Below are 20,500 nucleotides of genomic sequence, written 5' to 3'. Positions count from 1 at the left end.
GCGAAATGACTGGATTAATCTTCGTAAAATCTCAATAATATTAAAGACACAGACATCTTCACAAAAAAAATTTCAATAAAAGCAATAAAAATTATTTTACAAATATCAAAACAGGTTTTTAACCTTAAAAATTGATAAAGCCAGTAAATGTAATCTTTAAAAAAATCAATAAAAATAATGGAATAGATATATGAAGCATGCTTTAAATCAAAAAAGCTTTTTAAGAGTAATAATGTTCCTAACTTTAACTTGACAGATATTTAAAGGGCATTATTTAAAAATAAAAGGTCAAAAACGTTAAAGCAAAAGTCATAACTTATCCAAGTACACCTTGAAAATTCCAAATAATACACTAAAGAAAATAAGGGCCATTATGATTTAAAACATGTAATTTTTCTCTAAAACTAAATTGGAATTTTTAAGTTTAAAATGAGGAAGAAAATAAATAAGTCTGAAAAACGTTCAGAATTTAAAAATTAACTTGGAATGATATTATACGAATTGACTAGAATATTAAAACAGAAAAAAAACCCTTCATTCTTCTAATTAGAAACTGACTTTTTTTTAATAGGAACATTAAAGTGGTATTGTATAAATAAAAATAATAAACACACACATTGGTTTTTAAAAATGAGTGTAGATCCTTATTAAAAACAACTTTTAAGACACACAATAGGAAAAGCATGATACATATTACAAGCACGAATGAATGGCAAATAAATAAAACAGATGTTTACACATTTGAAAACTTCAAAACTCATTTAAACCAATTTAGCATGCTCACTTTTAAGATATTACGAAAAATAACAATTACTGACACTTTCCAACATAATGAGACAAGTTTACAGATCCGACAAAACAGTCAAATGACATTTGTTAAATAAGTTCTTTCAGATGAATTTTATCACAGTTTTCCTTAAAATAGGTACAATGAATTGCATTGGTAATCATAAGAGAAATGTTTAGTTTATAAACATATAAACCGACAGATTTAAGGAATATCAATTGCCGTATGACTTATAAGAAAACATAAAACATGGAATAGCGATGAAAATTGCATATTCTAAGGTACAGTTCATTACGAACAGTAGCAGTAATTTTGGTTCCTAAGCATACTGCAGTGGTTACTGCGAACACAATATTATGAAATAACACAATATAAAAGTTTCCCAACCAATTTATTCGTCCGAAATCGCCAAGAAGATCGAAATTCGTAATGCCTACAAAAAAAATATAACTTTTAAAATGTTATTTTTTAGAAACATTAAAAGTTAAAACTAATAAAAGAAAAACATTTACTCAACAATTGTTTCAACTTACCTAAACTGCGAGCTAAAACAGGCAGTGCAGAACTTAAAATAAGCAATATAGCACAGTTCCCAATAACTTGAGTCATAGATGTGTTTTGGACTTTTGGTTTCAGATAACAAAACAGAGGTAGTGAATATAAGCCAATAATAGACGTACACCAAAGGTATCTACATTTCACTTAAGTATAAATAACGATAATTACAAAAATAAGTCAATCATTTAATCATAAGAATCAATATAATTTCAATTAATAATTTACAACTTAAATCTTTAGTGCAAATACTAAATCCAATCTAGATGCATTTCATTTTACATTTCATTCAATGCTGTATTTTTAACACAGGTATTTCATAACCTTATACGTAGAAGTGCAATATATGGAAAAATGGAATAAAAACAGTTAAAATTTATTAGAATTTAATTCAACCTTCATTTGCAACATTCCTACAACAGCTTTACTAAACAATTCATAAAACTGAAAAAAGTAATCGAATAAAATTGTTATACATAAATGTTAGTTTACAATTCAATTTTTTAAAACAATTTTATACAATTAATAATTATTAATACATTAACTTTTTCCAATTTGTGCTCTATAAAGAAAAGAATTTTTAAGAAGTACTAAATTTCATAATGATCAACCCTGCTTCTTTTCAGATCTAGGGGGGGGGGCTAGATTCTGAGCATAAAAATAACATATAAACCTGGAAAATTTCAAAAATTGCATCGTTTGAAAGATATGAAAACTAATCAACTGAAAATGTTTTCCTTCAAAACACGAACTGGCCATAAAACAAACAAATAACTTGCATTGTTTAATTAATTTTATCATAACGTTACATACTATCGTATCCGAAAGCAATAAATAATAAATTATTACTTCCATCAATCACAAGACGCAAAGTATAGAATTTAAGGTTTTAAAAAAATGGAAAATGATTATGATAATTACTCTTCAAAAAAATTTCATGACGCAAAATCGTAATATCATTTTCAGACAAAGCCTATACATATAATGTTAAAATATTATCATGTTTCTATAGTATCTTAACACTTGTATTTTTCAATAGAATAATAAGCTTTCCCTCCAAACTTTTTTAAAACATGCAATAACATAACCTCCAAAATATTTGCAGACATTTGTAATGAATAATATGTGTATATTATAAAAGGATACAAAATAAGAACTATTTCTAGAGCTGCTCCAATAGGTCCCAGTGTAGACAAAGAATTAATTCCCAAAGAAATATTCTGTAAACAAAATTTACATATTGCAATGACAATAAAAATGCTTCATGATTCCAAGTCAAACATATTGGGAATATAAATATGAGTCAATCTTTTATTAAGTTAGAAAAAGAATCATAAAAATAAAATATCGATTTATAAAAATATTTCTCAAAAACTACAGCATTTTTTTTTTTTTTTTTCCATCTTTCAACCAACAAACGAATTTTGCGAACAAAAAAATGTGCTTGTTTTGATGCAATCCAAACATCAAAACATTTTTTAAAATCTACATGAAAATTGAATCCCTTTCCAAAAGAGGTACTCGGCATAGAATAGAACAAATAGTAGCCTGAAGGAAAAACATTTGGTGAATTCAACGGGTGGGGCAATGCATCCAAGTGAAGCGATTCTGAAGATTCTTTCACTGATCTAGTAACAAATGGATGAACAATGCCGTGTTGGAAAACAACATTGTCATATATTTCAATATATTCAAAGTATTTCTACTTCAATACTTCTCTCAATTTATCAACTGTTGAGTGTATCGTTCACCACTGATGGTATATTTGAGCTTCAAAGGTTCATAATAAATAACACCCTGTTGATCCTACTAGATACATAGCATACCCTTACTAGCATGAACATCGTTTTTAAACATTTTTTGATAACTGTATTCATTAAGTTATATTATAGTCCCATTTTAGAGCAACATAAGAGCTATATCGGAATGGACCTGATAATTTTGAATAACGGTCAGATAAAGAGAACAACATCTAAGTTGGACCCCTTCCCCTCCAAATTTCTGCACACCACACCAGAATGAGGACATTTGATTCCGAAGGATTTAGTGTGCATCACAAGTTGTATCTCATGGGGTATGTTCATAATAAATGCTCAGTAGCAATCGATGCATTTATGCTGCAGGTTTCTTGACAATTAAATTATATAACGTCACTTCCTTCCAATACTGTTTGGCACAAATCTCGACTCGTTTTCTAAGCTAGCGTTTCCATTATTATTAAATATTAACCAGAGTTCATACGCTAATTTTTTAACGGTTGTCGTGAAACCTTTCAAATACAACTTTCCCGAATTATTTGTAGGCAAGCAGTACTACTAACGGTATTTATTACTAATAGACTGAGTCATATTTATATACCCATTGTAAAAAGAAAAATATTTGTAAATACAAATAAGATTTTACAAACACTTTTTATACTTTATATTTCATTTTCTGATTCTTAATCCACTTCTAAAATCTTTATAAAATATTAAAAAATTGGAAATTTCATTATATTGATCTCTAACTACTGCATCTTTCTGAAACTCTTTTGAATGAGGACTACTGTGAACATTTATTGAAGCAGAGGAAGAAGTTAACAAATAAAAGGTTTCCAAAATTTTGTTAACGTTTGCGAGCTTCTTTTATAGTTAAACATTTTTAATGGATTCCGCAAAGTAATAGTTTTAATATAAGATAAATTTTATGATCCATAATACACGTCGACAATCAAAATTCTAGAATTATATGAAATAATGTTCAGCACAAGTAGAGTTAAATCCAAGAGTAAGTGAAAAAGTCTTATTACTATTAAAAATTTGAAATAGATACAAGTAGGATTCAAAGTGCATTCTAAAATATGTTTTTTAGGATATATATAGAATTTATATGCAACAATATTTCTAAAAGTATGATTACAAAATTCTAATCTCATAAATATTTATTCCAATATTTAATGATGCCTCATAAAATGACTCAGTCATGTACTTAACAGTCACACTTTAAACATAGAGCAGATTTGTGTAGAACTGATAACCTATCTAACAGCTGAACTTATATACACTTTTCTAAGAAAATTTTGTTAATAAAAAATAATTCCATTATATATTAAAAAATGTTATGGTTATTATGGTAAAAATGCATATTTAAAATAAAAAGCAATGCAAGTAAAATTGAAAATAAAATATTTATAATATATTTGCTTAATAGCAACATCTGACATAATCTTTACAATCCTTACAAACAAGATAAATTCAGTGATCTTTGCATTTGCTGTGAAACTTGACCAACATAAAGACAATAACCGAATATCCTGTGACGAGTTGTGATACAAAACTGCTGTAAATACAAAAAATGTCATACCTGAGAGTATATAGGTAAAGCTTTGATTCCAAAACATAATTCTAGTGTATTCTGTGTAACCATTAATACAGACATAACCTATAAGATAAGGGGGGAAATTAAAAATGGACACAATTTATAAACAAACAAAATGCAGATCATGTAATTCTGTCCTAATCACTACAGGAAACTGAAGTATTTTCGTACAAAGTTTATTTCAATGTATTTTAACTTTCACATTTTCATTAAATTAGAGCATAATTATAAAGAAATCTTCCTTAAATCAGATCCTTATAAGGAAATGAAATTAACTAGGTTTGTATAAAGTACTGTCTAAGCCAGTAATAGCACTTCAACTTAATAATGAGAGCAGAACTCCAAGACATACAAAAAAAAAATGCTTATTATGAATCGACAATCCTTCTGTCCCACTTTTCATTTTAAGATTCCCTGCATCTTACAGGAACTAAATGAGCATATTTTGATGTTTAACTTTTCTATTTTCAATTAACGTTGGAATGATGGTTTAAAGATATGCCCAAAAAAATATCTATTTTTATTTTTATTTTTTCTTAATATGAATAACAGATACAGTGAATAAAGATGTCGTCTATAACAATAAACCCCCCTATAAAGACATTTTCCTTTGATCCATCAAAATTCCTGTTTATTAATGTACCTTGAATCTTTTTACAGCGATAATCACTCTAACTGCATCTGTAAAAAATTAAAGGAAAATTATCATTGTATACAATAATAATTTTCCTTTTTAGAAAGGTGATAATACATACAGCCATATGCGTCCCCCTCCCTTACAAAAAAGATACCTCAATGTGAGGTAACAAAAGACAAGTGTTTGCCTCCATGTCCAGGTGTAGATTTTTTCTTTCTGAGCTTTTGAAGTAAAGGATCAAAGAAGGCAGGAGAGGACAGATGTTTGTTGCCTATGGAATGTACAGCACACAAGCCAGAGAGATTAAGTAGTTAAAATGTCAAATCTTAGTAGTTTCCCTCTTTCAATGTTGTTTCACTGGCTTATACGACCCAATCAATTACCTAAATTAGATACAGATGTTAAATTTCTCTCCCAGATTAATCAGCGAAATCTGGTCAATGAGAATCAATACTGTAAGGGAAGTGTCTATTCTCTCACAATGCAGTAAATAGTTTTTTTCGCTCTCCCCTTCCACATGGTTTGAAGGAAATATGGAAAGTAGAAGAAAGTATTTACATAAAAATAAGAAATGGGATATTAAATGTTGTTTCATTGAGAAAAAACTTTCGCCAGTCAAAAATATGAAAATAAAGAAATAAATTATAATTGCTAATCAAGATTATTCATTAAAATAATTGCGCCATATTTTTTTCTTGCAAATACTAACCAATATTTAATGAATTATTATTGTTCAGCTTCAATCATGAAAATCTTGATAAACGAAGTAACGAAAGCAATAAGAACTGAGAAACTTGAAGCTAAATCTTTCATTAAAATTGATAACTAAACAGAAAAATTTTCTCCGCTCAAAAAATAGCCTATGTACAGTCAAAAATCTATTAGTTATTCGAAGTTAATTAAAGAATGCAAAGCATTAATGCATCACAGAACAGTAAGTATAATATAAGCTACAGCACATTTACAATGCATAAGCCTCATCTTCCACTAAAATAAAACGATTAAATATAGCAATTTAAAATAATCATTAAAAATTATTTATTTTTTAATTTCATTAAGGAGTACTTCTTTCCTTTATATAAAAATCATACAATTCATGGGAATTACACAATTGAATCTCATTTATATTCCTATTCATCCAGCACATGACATATAAAAATAATATTCATTTTATGTAAAAAATCCACCAGTTATTAATAAGAGCTAATATGAAAGAATGATTAAATACTTACTGTTAGAAGTACAAGAAATATCATCATCATTGGATAAAGACAATTTCTTTTAAAAGCAGTCTGTCTCACTTTACTCTCTGTAAAATGAACAAAATAATTAATATAAAAGCACATAATCTTCAAAATTTAAATGTTATTTATAGAAATAAACAAAGATTTATTAAATTGCTAAATAAAATAAACTGAATATCATTTAAATTTAATCAGTAAAAAACCTTCATGATTTCAATAAATATACTGTTTTAAAATAAATCTGTGCTTGAATAACTAAATAGAATGTAAAAACATTTCATGGTGAACAATAAACAGAATGAAAAATAATTTTTTAAAAAATCTAACATAGATCTCATATGCAGTTGAGTTTTATTAAGCAAATGACAGCTCCAATATATATTTTTTTTTAATTCAATGGATAACATAAACTGAATGTTGCCCAACTCAATTTTGGCAAGTATTCTGAAATGCAAGTCTTATACAAAAGAGAAGATGTATTTTTAAACAGTATATTTAAATGGTGATTAAAAAATTATAGTAATTTTGTACCACAATTTTTTTTTATAGAATATAAAACAGAGTACTGCACCTAATTCCAATAAATTTACAATGCTCAGAAAAATAATGGATAGGTAACTTTATAAAAATTTAATAATTGCAAGGTATATAGCAAACATGAGCAATTTTAGCAACCATCACAAATATAACCTTTGCTACTAATAAGCAGTTATACCTTTGACTTGTAAATATTCTACCATACGATCTAGGCCTTCCTCATTCAAATATGTAGCCATATTATCTGCATATTCCTACATGAGGGAGAAAAAAAACTGTTGTTAGTTAAAAGACAACTGCATATTACTACAATAGACCAATGTTTCAAATCTAAAGAAGAAAATTTATTTTTAGTTGGTCTCTCTCTCACAAGTATGTTAACTTACTCTGGACAATTCTCAATCAATTAACTTAAAAGAATTCACATAAATTTTGAAAACATCTCTAAAAGTTCTAGCTTTCCTCTTTTTTTAATTGATATTTTTTTTAAAATCTGGACAAAAAACTTTATAATTGTTACACTTGCTATAAATATGACTTATCAATAAAAATTACTATAAAAAGGGTTAGAATTTTGACAGATAATTACTTAATCATCTGGATTAAAAGACAGAAATTTTGGTTGTATAACTAATGTTCTCCTAACAAAGATAAAATATCTACCAATTTTTACATTGTAAATCGAAATTCAGACTAATTTCTGTTTTAAGGCAGACAGATAATATTAAAGATACAATTTTAATATTTTTTATAATCAAGCAAGTACTACACCAGGTCTGGAGGTTTGGTGTAGTAACACATTTTTAATACTAAATGAAAATTTACAGCGAATTTATTCATTTTTTTAAAAAAATATTTCGTTTATATTCACTTTTTTTACTATGAAACATTTGACAATGAAAAGGATTTATGCATCTTCAATTTCTATTTTATTTCTAAAGATGATAGAATATTAAAGTCTAAAGCCATTGACTAAAAAACTGATTATTTCATTTTGTTTAGTTCAATTTTTTTCAATTTTTCAATTTTTTTTATTTCATTTTGTTCAATTTTTACAACTATATTCATTTCAACTTTATTGATCCAACTTCTCAAAAAAAAAAAATTCTGTTCCATATTTTTATTAATAAATCCAATAGTATACGACATTTTCTGCAATGTAGAACAGTCATCCATTTGTTCTTATGAGTTTTGTGTAATATGTTTTGAATACCAGCTTAATCGAATCTGCAAGCTGAATCGATTGTTTGCTTCATTCAAATGGCTTTTTTTCAGTACAAAAATGATTAAACGTTTTTGGAAAGAAAAACTGTACACACTGTGATAAAAAATAATAAGCTTAATTATCTCTTTGATTTTAGCGATTTTTTTACTTCCATTTAATTGATGTGTTAAGACGATCTACAAAGAAAACCTGAAAAGGCACCATTCTGAATTACACTAATGCAACTGGAAATTGTCATATGGAAATGGTTGAAACTTTGCTAAAGAGCTTTTTATTTTGCAGCATATCAACTGCCATCAAGAGTTGCATATTTTTACTTAATGGTTTTTATACAAACTAAATTTAATAATTAAAATGCATAACATAACCATAAATTCGTAAAAAAATGCACTGTCTTGATTTGTGTAATGATAAAGAAAGATTGAATTACCGTAATCAATTAAATATATTTAGGTAAGCTTCATTTGCAATGCAGAAAATTTAATTTGGTAAATTTGAATTTATTTTCGAAGCTCGAAGTTGTATTTACAAAAAGTTTGTGCAAATTCCAATATGTAGATGACCCTTGTTTAAACAAAGTTTATATTGACACAGAAGTCCTGTTTCTTGACCACCCCTTTCTACACAGAAATAGCGACATAATTATCAAGAAAACAGCAACATAATTATCAAGAATTATTGAAGTTAACTTACTCAGAACTTACTCAGCGGTATTCAGGGGATATCATATATTAAGAGCTGCAAGTCGTGCTAGGTGGATGGCAAAGGCCAATTATAAATTTAAGATTTACCAATTTCAAAATAAATTTTAATTCTATATATAGAAAGAAATTTTTCTTTTTTCTTGTTCAAGTATATTTGAGTCTGTTTGTATTATCAGGATACTGATCCAAAAACCAGCAAGGGTACTGTTAAAAAATTTTCAAACCATTTCTGGTACTTAACTTCAGAAACAGTCCCTCTATTCTTATTGAATGACTAAGTTCCAATCGCTGTTAAGACAAATATGGTTCAGTTTACAAACAACGAGTAAACTGAAGTCTTTGTAAACCCCACTGCAAAAAGTTTCCACACAAGATTTTCTATCAGCATTAATATCCTATATAAAGATTCTTCAACATGGAAGGTAGATTCTGGTTACAAGCATGAAATTGGTAAACTTGATAAAAGAGTATTTGTAAGTGTTGATGAAGAAACAGATGACAATTTAATATAATAATGCAATAACAATCTCTCAAAAGATGAAATGCTTTACAGATTGTTGCTAAAAACCATAAAAAAATACCCAACTGCTATTAAATCCTCTCATAGGAAAAGATAACCTTCATTTGTTTACATTATGTTTAGATTTTATAAAAATTAATGCTCTAAATAAAAATGTGTTTCCTTATAGTTCCTTCTGGATTGTTACAACTTTAATTGCCGATGATGATGAATCTCTTGTACAAAGAATGGACTTTTATCATTTCAAAAGCGACAATCTTAAATAATAATGCTTTTTTTTCTCGATTAAAGCGACATTCGAAGGCTCAAATTACATTTCTCAGGAAAAAAGAATTTAAATTTACATGAAGCGTGATTCAATTATAAAATACTAGGCGTCGATCGTATAGTTGCCCATATTACTCTTGTAACAATCCATGAACTCCAAGAATGTTGTACGGTGGTCGGTTATTTTTAAATATATTCTACAATGTCGTTTTTGGAATATTAATATCTGAACTAACATTTGTTTCTCTAACATGAGGATAAATTAAAAAGTAAGTCATTTTTGAATGATTTGTATAATTTCATCTTCCCAAAAGGCAAAAACCTTATAATTTATTATCACTTAAACCATTCTGTAACCAGATTTCCCAGAATTCAGAAAACGACGTCTGTAATCTGCAAGGCCAACGTTACGAACTCATACAGCATAAATCGTGAATATTTCGAAACGTTTCTTGTTACTGTTCACTCTCTGATTAGGGAAAAATTTAGCGCGTGCTTCAGAAGGTGTTTATTTCGACAAAATGATTTAAGAAATTTGAAAGAGATGTTTACATTTAACAATTTTTCATGTTCGGTATTTCAGTATTTCTTTGAGATATCTTAAATATTCAATTTCTAAAGTTTCTTTTCAATTTCTTATAAAGTCGAAGTTGCAATTGTCGTCGAACTAAAGCGAAAAATATTATACGTGATTAGTAACTTTCTTTCAAGTCAATTTGATAGGATGATTAAAGAAATATCAGCATTTGGCAATTTTTCTGTAATGAATAAATTAACATTTCTGTAATAAATTTTTCAAATCAAAATCTGTAATTAGTTCCTCTAAATTTTAAAATAAGCATATATTTGTAAATGTTGTAAATAAGAAACGTGAAACCTTGTGTGTGCTCAGGTGATTGTAAGAAAAACATTTTACTAATTACCATTTTCTCATTATAGGAGACGTAATAAGATGCAATTAAAAAAATATTTTTACTATCAACACCCACAGAAGCCAAAGAATTTTGAAGTAATTATTCACCTTATATAATGAAATTTTATAAGTAGAAGTATATGCCTAAGTAGAAGATAAAGGGTAATAAAAGCCTGTTCCAGTTTTTTTAGTACACCCTGTATATATCAATTTGAATGATCCCTCTTCCTTGAAATGAAGATAATATTCATGATAAACATGATAAATTTTAGAAAAATTGTGTACATAAATTCACAGGTAGAAAAATAAGACAATTTAAGTATTATGAAAACAAAAAGGCAAAAGACTGACTTCAAACGGTATAGTTCGGTATCTTTTCCGTCTATGCATCAAAGAACAGGCAGGGGAATCTGCAAACGAAGGGCCTAACTGTATAACACTATCTTCTGATAGCTCATTCCCCATACTTGGGCAATCACCCTGTCCCATGTGATGCCTTGGTGTCTAAAAGAAAATTGACCATATCATGTATTGATTTTTAAACTAGAAAAAAAAAGCAATTTAAATAGTACCCTAAAATACATTTAAATTATTCTAAATGAAATGCATCAACTTAACCATCGTTAATATAAATGAAATAATGCATCTACTATTTAGTGCAAACGCTACTACTAGTAATCAATTAGTAGCTTATGTTATCAAATTTTCTAGATAAAATAATGTTAATGTCACCCTTCTTGTTGTTATCACTATTTCATGTAATGCTATCAGTAACTGAGAATACCAATTCATGATTGAAATATGAAATAATTACATTCAAAGAATTGTCTAGCAAGAATATAAATCCCTAAGCATTAATGATCATTGAAATTCATCCGAACCTCAATCTAAATCTTTATAAAAAGTCTGAATTCCCTTTTCGAGAAAAAAAAAAAAAAAGGTTAAACAGGAAATAAAAATTTTCTAATAAAACTGCTGTTATAGTATAATGCTTAAAAAAATATGGCAAGAGTTATTGGTTTAAAAATACTACAAATTTTAGTTAAAGAAACCTTTCAGAAACTAGATCACAATAAAAAATCTCAATTCTACAAGTAGAATTTTAAATTTGCAATCTCCAATAATTTAATGCAAAAAAAACAAAAAAAAAAAAACATAAGCAATTCTACTAATTTAATAACATTATTTTACATGGTTTGACAGTTGTCATTAATTGTTTAGTGATACTAAATAGGTTTATGCTCTATTGTGATCAAATGAAATGCCATAAATTCGAACTTAAAATTGGGAAACTCAACAAGAAACAAAAATAAGAAATCCATACAAAACACAATTTATAAAACAATTTTAACATTAAAAAAAATGTTCCTTTATATATCAGACTTCAGAAATGAATATATTAAGAGGAAAAAAGCGTTAAAGATCAGGAGGGGGATCTTACCGAAGAACCTAACTGCAATGTATCACCTTTTGACATCTCATTCTCCAAATTTGGATGATCACCCTCTCCCATCTGACGCCTTCGTGATGCCTAAAAGAAAATTCACTATATCATATAATGAAATTTAACTAAAATAAAATAAGTTTAATTAGTATTTTGAAATACATTTAAATTAATCTAATTTAAATATATCCATTAAATCAAAACTAATTTAAATTAAATAAATTGACTATTTAATGCAAATCCTAATAATAATGATAAAGCAGCAGTTTATACTATCAAATTGCTAAAAACATAAAATAATATTAATCACATCCTTCTTATTTTATACTGTTTCATGCAATTCTATCAGTTTCTAAGAATATCAGTCCATTACTGAAACATGAAAGGATGATATTCACAAAATTTATGTGCATGAAAATAAATAAAACAGCACCAACAATCATTGAAGTTCATTACCAGAAAAAAAAGGTATCATTAATGGAAATCTTTATCAAAAAATCGGAGTTCCATTTCAGAGAATGAGGAAAAACTTATGTATTGCAAAACATGAAATAGAAACCCGCTAAAAAAATTGCAGATTGAGTGTAAAGCTTAAAAAACATGGCAAGAGTTTTGAAAATAAAAACACTACATATTTTAGTTGAAGAAATTGTTCAAAAACCAGATCACAAAAATGAATCTCAATTCGGCAATTATAATTTTAAATTTGCAATATCTAAAAACTCAATGCAAACAAACATAAGCTATTCTTCTAATTTAATAACATTATTTTACATGGTTTGTCAGTTGACATTAATTGTTTAATGCTATTAAATAGGTTTATGCTCTATTATGATCAAATGAAATGTCATAAATTGGTACTAATATTGTGAAATTTAACAAGAAATAAAAATTAGAAACCCATGCAAAACTCAACTTATAAAATAATTTTAATATTAAAAGAAATGTTTTTATATATGAGACTTAAGAAATGAATATATTAAGAGGGGAAAAAAAGGACAAAAGAACAGGAGAGTTAGCTTACCGAAGAGCCTAACTGAAATGTATCACCTTTTGACATCTCATTCTCCAAATTTGGATGATCACCCTCTCCAATATGACGACTTTGTGATGTCTGAAAGAAAATTCACTGCATCATATAATGAATATTAACTCTTAAAAACACTACAAATTTTAGTTGAAGAAATCTTTCAAAAACCAGATGACAAAAATGAATCTCAATTCTACAATTATAATTTCAAATTTGTAATCTCTAAAAATTTAATGCAAAAAAAAAAAAAAAAAAAAAAAACATAAGCTATTCTTCTAATTTAATAACATTATTTAACATGGTTTGTCAGTTGTCATTAATTGTTTAATACTACTAAATAAGTTTATGCTCTATTGTGATCAAATGAAAAGCCATAAATTGGAACTTAATATTGTAAAATTTAACAAGAAATAAAAATTAGAAATTAATGGAAAACTCAATTTCCAAAATAATTTTAATATTTATATAATTTAATATTAATTAATTTTATATTAATATATATAATTTTAATATTTTTATATATGAGACTTAAGAAATGAATATATTAAGAGGGGAAAAAAAGGACTAAAGAAAAGGAGAGGGATCTTACCGAAGTGCCTAATTGAAATGTATCGCCTTTTGCCATCTCATTTTCCAAACTTGGATGATCACCCTCTCCCATATGACGCCTTTGTGATGTCTAAAAGAAAATTCACTACATCATATAATGAATTTTAACTCAAATAAAATAAGTTTAATTAGTATTTTGAAATACATTTAAATTAATCTAAATTAAATATATCCATTAAATCATCACTAATATAAATTAAGTACATTTACTATTTAATGCAAATGCTAATAATAATGATAAAGCAGAAGTTTATACGATCAAATTGTTAAGAACATAAAATAGTATTAATTACATACTTCTTATTTTATACTAGCGTTTCATGTAATTCTATCAGTTTATTACTGAAACATGAAAGGATGATATTCACAAAATTTACATGCAGGAAAATCACTCCAACAGTACCAACATTCTTTGAAGTTAATTTCCAAAAGAAAGAGGTATCATTAATGGAAATCTTTATCAAAAAATCGGAATTCCATTTCAGAGAATGAGGAAAAGCTTATTTAAAGCTAAACATGAAATAAAAATCTGCTAAAAAATTACAGATTGAGTGTAGTGCTAAAAAAAATGGCAAGAGTTTTAGAATTAAAAACACTACAAATTTTAGTTGAAGAAATCTTTCAAAAACCAGATCACCTACGTGAATCTCAATTCTACAATTATAACTTCAAATTTGTAATCTCTAAAAATTTAATGCAAAAAAAAAAACATAAGCTATTCTACTAATTTAATAACATTATTGCACATGGTTTGTCAGTTGTCATTAATTGTTTAATACTACTAAATAGATTCATGCTCTATTGTGATCAAATGAAATGCCATAAACTGGAAGTTAACAATGTGAAATTTAACAAGAAATAAAAATTAGAAATTAATGGAAAACTCAATTTATAAAATAATTTTAATATTAAAAGAAATGTTTTTATATATGAGACTTAAGAAATGAATATATTGAGAGAGAAAAAAAGACAAAAGAGCATTAGAGAGATCTTACCGAAGAGCCTAACTGAAATGTATCACAATTTGACATCTCATTCTGCAAATTTGGATGATCACCCTCTCCCATATGATGCCTTTGTGATGTCTAAAAGAAAATTTACTACATTTTATTTGAGTTAAAATTCATTACATGATAAGTTTAATTAATATTTTGAAATACATTTAAATTAATCAAAATTAAATATAGCCATTAAATCCTTACTAAATTAAATTCATTTACTATTTAATGCAAATGCTAAAACTAATGATAAACCAGTTGTTTATACCATCAAAATGTAAAGAACATAAAATATTAATTACATCATTCTTATTTTATACTAGTGTTCCAAGAAATGCTATCAGTTTCTAAGAATACCAGTTCATTTTTGAAATATGAAAGAATGATATTCACAAAATTTATGAGGAAAATTAATCCAACAGCACGAACAATCACTGAAGTTTATTTCCAGAAGGAAGGGGTATCATTAATAGAAATCTCTATCACAAAATCGGAATTCCATTTGAGAGAAGGAAGAAAAACTTATTTAATGTTAAACATGAAATAGAAATCTGCTAAAAAAAATTGCAGATTAAGTGTACTGCTTAAAAGACATAGCAAGACTTTTAGAATTAAAAAATACTACAAATTTTAGTTGAAGAAATCTTTCGAAAACCTGATCACATAAATGAATCTTAATTCTACAATTATAATTTTAAATTTGTAATCTACAACAACATAAAGCAAAAAAAAAAAAAAAAAAAAAAAAAAACGTAAGCCATTTTTCTAATTTAATAGCATTATTTTACATGGTTTGACAGTTGTCAATAATTGTTTAATGCTAATAAATAGGTTTATGCTCTACTGTGATCAAATGAAAGGGCATAAATTGGAACATAATGTTTTGAAACTTAACAAGAAATAAAAATTTAAAATACATGCAAAACTCAATTAATAAAATAATATTAATATTAAAAGAAATGTTTTTTAATATGAGACTTAAGAAATGAATATATTAAAAGGAAAACAGCACCAAAGAACAGGCCGGGGATCTTACCGAAGAGCCTAACTGCATATCACCTTTTGACATCTCATTCTTCAAATTTGGATGATCACCTACCTCTCCCATTTGATGCCTTCGTGGCGTCTAAAAGAAAATTCACTACATCATATAATGAATTTTAACTTAAATAAAATAAGTTAACTTAAATAAAATAAATTGAAATGCATTTACTATTTAATGCAAATGCTAATAATAATGATAAAGCAGCAATTTATACCATGAAATTGTTAATAACATAAAAACACATTAATCACATCCTTGTTATTTTATACTAGTGCTTCATGTAATTCTATAAGTTTCTAAGAATATCAGTTCATTACTGAAACATGAAAGGATGATATTCACAAAATTTATGTGTAGGAAAATCAATCCAACAGCACCAACAATCTTTGAAGTTCCCTTCCAGAAGAAAGATGTATTATTAATAGAAATCATTATCAAAATTCGGAATTCCATTTCAGAGAAAGAGGAAAAACTTATTTAATGCTAAACATGAAATAGAAATCTGCTAAAAAAATTTCAGATTGAGTGTAATGCTTAAAATATATAGCAAGAGTTTTAGAATTAAAAATACTGCAAATTTTAGTTGAAGAAATCTGTCAAAAAGCAGATCACATCAATTAATCTCAATTCTACAATTATAATTTCAAATTTGCAATCTTTAAAAATTTAATGCAAAAAAAAAACTATTCTTCTAATTTAACAACATCATTTTAAGTGGTTTGTCAGTTGTCATTATTTGTTTAATGCTACTAAATAGGTTTATGCTCTACTGTGATCAATTGAATTGGCATAAATTGGAACTTAATATTTTGAAACTTAACAAGAAATAAAAATTAGAAATCCATGCAAAATTCACTTTTATATAATATTAAAAGAAATGTTTTTTATATACGAAACTGAAGAAATGAATATATTAAAAGGAAAAAAGCACCAAAAAACTGGAAGAGGATCTTACTGAACAGCCTACCTGCATGATATCATATTCTGTCATCTCATTCTCCAAATACGGGAGATCACCCTCTCCCATGTGATGTCTTGGTGGTGTCTAAAATAAAATTTACATCATCACAGAATGACTTTTAACTTAAATAAAAATCAATTTAATTAGTATTATGAAATAGATTTAAATTAATCAAAATTAAATATATTCATTAAATCATCACTAATTTAAATTAATACATTTACTATTTAACGCAAATGCTAATACTAATGATAAAACAGCAGGTTGTACCATGAAATTGTTAAGAACATAAAATAATATTAATCACATCCTTCTTATTTTATATTAGTGCTATATGCAATGCTATCAGTTTCTAAGAATACCAGTTCATTATTGAAACATGAAAGAACGACATTCACAAAATTTACAAGTAGGAAATCAATCCACCAGCACCAACAATGTTTGATGTTCATTTGCAGAAGGATCCCTCATCCTTCCGACTTTCGGGATTTGGAAGAATAAATTAATCATTTATTAACTATAAAATCAAAAAGATAATTATCATTAATAGAAATTTTTATTAAAAAAATCTGAATTCCATTTCCAGAAGGAGGTAAAACTTATTTAATGCTAAACATGAAATAGAAATCTACTAAAAAAATTGCAGATTGAGTGTAATACTTAAAAAACATGGCAAGAGTTTTGAAGCTCTAAAAGTTGGAAACTTTAGGTGTTGAATTTTTCAAAAACAGCTCACAAAGAGTGTATTTCAATTCTACAATTTCATTTTAAAATTTGTGAACTGTAAGTAATCACATCCTTTCTTTTAACTTATCTTTAATGAAAAAAGATAAGTTATTTCTTTAAATTTAATAACATTATTTTACATAATTTGACAGTTATCATCAACTATTTCATGCTACTAAATATTTTTAAGTACCAGTGATATTTAATGGCATGCCATAACCTGCTACTTTTTATTTTAAACTTAACAAGAATCAAAGATCCATGCCACAAAGCTCAATTCGTAAAATAATTTTAATGAAAAATAAATGTTTTTAAATATGAGACATAAGGAATGATTAAAAGAAAAAAAATTAAAATTAAAATCATTAAAATTATCTAACATCATACATACATAATCAGGCTACAAAATAATATAATCAAAATAAATACTAAAAATATTCACAAGACAATTTACTCGATTTTTTAAAGCTACAGATTCCTTTTAATTTACCAGTCAGAAGTGCAAAAACATATTGGACTTCCAAAAAAACATATTAAAAATTATGCTAAAATGTTTCAATTCTTTTTAGAGTTTTGTAACCTAATTCCACGATACATCAAAAATAAATGAAATTACCTTTAGCTTTGTCAGAAGTTTTCCTGTGACTGTAAACAGATGGGCAAATCCAACTGGAGTGCAAACTAAAATTCAAAATAATCATAAATGATTAAGAAATTCACAGTAGTGAATGCTTTGCTCCTATCTTTCAGTGCTCATTTTTATTGCGAAGTAAAATGATATTTTTTGCTATAACATTCCTTTTTATAAGCTACATTATCATATATTCTGTTTTATATAGACTTAAATTTTGAAATTATTATGCAATTAAAGAAATTAATACTGAATCATTCAGTATGTTTTGTCTTTACAAAATGTACTTAAAAATTTCCATTAGATGGTACATTGCAAAAATTAAATATTTGAGATTTGATTTGAATGCAAAGTATATGCATTCAGAAGGCTTATAAAAGCTAATTTCCTCTAAATGAGTAAGTCCTTTCATTGTTTTTCTGATAAATTCTATTATAAGTTGTAAATGCTGTCATAGGCAGAAAATTATCACCATTTCAATGTCAAGACTGTAAAAGAAACCTCTATATTAAATATCTAAAATGCTCCAAAAATTCCAATATCTAAAATGCTAAATTTCATATTACTTTTTCATAAAAATTTCGGGTGTTTTTTTTTCCCCTATTTAAATAACAGTTCCACCAAATAATTTTAATTTAAACATGCAAATTACATTAAGCATTTTGTAAAATACTTATAAATCGTTTCCTTTAAGCACATGCATATCTATAATAATCATCATTAAGACAAGGAACAGTAGCTTTCCAAATATATTATAAAGAGATATTTAACACGTATTTTTATATATCATATTTCAAAACATTATTCAAAAACTTTCCCAACAGAATGATTAGAAAAATGTAGAGATCCAACACGAATACTACATTGAAACAAAAATTTTATAAATAAAAGAAGAATATTATCCGAGTGCGGAAAACTTTTTTAATTGAAAGCAAGGACGCATATTTCAAAAAAATTCATTTAATTGCCAAAAATTACTGTTGTACTCCGGATTCTAAAACAGAACAATATCCAGAATCTAAACCAGGCGTAAAAAAGTATTTAGTATAATTAAAAATAAAATGCTATTCCACTCCGAAATCACATGCACACTCAGTGGAAATGATAGTATTGAAATAAGTCTTAAATCATGAGCTAAAACATTCTCATTAATGAAATTCAACAATTTATCAAATTGCAAAATAGTATCTTTGAAGTTCTTATAACAATAAATGAAGAAAAATTTATCTTAAAGATTCAATCTTCTAAATTTTATAACCAAATAGCCATAATGAAACTTTTCAGTGTATAGTCTTTTTCAAATGATAGTGAACATTTTTAGGAGTTTTTCCCTTCATTTTTAAATCTTTAACACACTTTAACGTTAATCACTGAAATTCATTCCAGAAAAATCCAATAGCCTGTATCATTTTTCTCTGCCATACTAGAAACTCCTATATTCATAAAATAGAACTAAAGAAGTATCAAAACTTGTTAAAACAAAATTTATTTTCCTTGTTGTTCTTCATGCTATTAAATATTCATTCAGAGAAACTTGCAAAGATATATAGTCTCTCCTCTCCACACCCCTTACTGAAGTGAACATTCAATACAAACACAGAACAGGCTTGGAATAAACAAAGGTAGACTTAAATAATAAATTTTCATAATCGTGCCAAACATAAATACCGAGAAGCAAAATAAATTTGATTAACTGAAAAATAATTTAAACAAAAAGTACTTGAGTTGTTAAAACTAGAGTAGAATTATTATTTAAGACAATTAATGGATGGAGAATGAATTACTTACTTAAATGGTTTTGTAGAAATAAAAACTACAGTAAAAATTATATTTAAAATACCAAAACATAACGGAAAAATATCTCCCTAAGAAAATATGGTCATGTAAAAACGCATTTAAAAATCGTTTTTAATCCTTTAAAAAAATAAACCAAAAGATCAACCCTTTTTTAATGCTCTAAATCTGCTGTTTTTTAAATTTTTTAACATTTTCAAAAAAATGTTATTATTTTCTGTTGAACAAGAGATATTCTTTTCAGCTATTGTTTCCGTGTTAACAAGTTCCCAGAAGTACGATTTTTCTCGATTTAAAATTTTTCCCAAGCTACTATCAACAGCATCATGCAAAATATTCAAATAAATTTCTAAAATATTTAATAAAATCCTAAAATATTCAATCTAGAGAATGAACTTTCTGCAGATGCTGATTGTGATTAGTAAGGCCATTATAATATTCAGAACAGAAGCAAACTTTCGATAAATTCAAATAAATTATCTCTAAATACGTAATTTAATGTTTGCATTATTGTGA

At 26.5% G+C, this 20,500-nt stretch overlaps 1 protein-coding gene across 1 annotated transcript in view; it reads right to left on the bottom strand.

Annotated features, from left to right (window-relative positions):
- Positions 1-244: 244 nt before the first annotated feature.
- LOC129960936 (protein LMBR1L-like) overlaps positions 245-20,500 on the bottom strand; it is a 48,704-nt gene continuing 28,448 nt past the window's right edge. The window contains exons 8-21 of the mRNA XM_056074687.1: positions 18,176-18,240; positions 16,840-16,917; positions 15,864-15,953; positions 14,825-14,914; positions 13,810-13,899; positions 13,215-13,304; positions 12,188-12,277; positions 11,098-11,250; positions 7,296-7,371; positions 6,569-6,645; positions 4,685-4,762; positions 2,489-2,562; positions 1,321-1,478; positions 245-1,220 (exon numbers count right to left, since the gene is read on the bottom strand). Coding sequence (XP_055930662.1) covers positions 1,018-1,220; positions 1,321-1,478; positions 2,489-2,562; positions 4,685-4,762; positions 6,569-6,645; positions 7,296-7,371; positions 11,098-11,250; positions 12,188-12,277; positions 13,215-13,304; positions 13,810-13,899; positions 14,825-14,914; positions 15,864-15,953; positions 16,840-16,917; positions 18,176-18,240 — 1,412 coding nt within the window. The 3' untranslated portion in view covers positions 245-1,017. The remainder of the gene's footprint in view (positions 1,221-1,320; positions 1,479-2,488; positions 2,563-4,684; positions 4,763-6,568; positions 6,646-7,295; positions 7,372-11,097; positions 11,251-12,187; positions 12,278-13,214; positions 13,305-13,809; positions 13,900-14,824; positions 14,915-15,863; positions 15,954-16,839; positions 16,918-18,175; positions 18,241-20,500) is intronic.

This window comes from Argiope bruennichi, chromosome X2 (genome assembly GCF_947563725.1).
Source record: "Argiope bruennichi chromosome X2, qqArgBrue1.1, whole genome shotgun sequence".
NCBI classification, from domain to species: Eukaryota; Metazoa; Arthropoda; class Arachnida; order Araneae; family Araneidae; genus Argiope; species Argiope bruennichi.
Note: the sequence above shows the minus strand (reverse complement) of the source record. Positions and strands in the feature narration are given on the sequence as shown.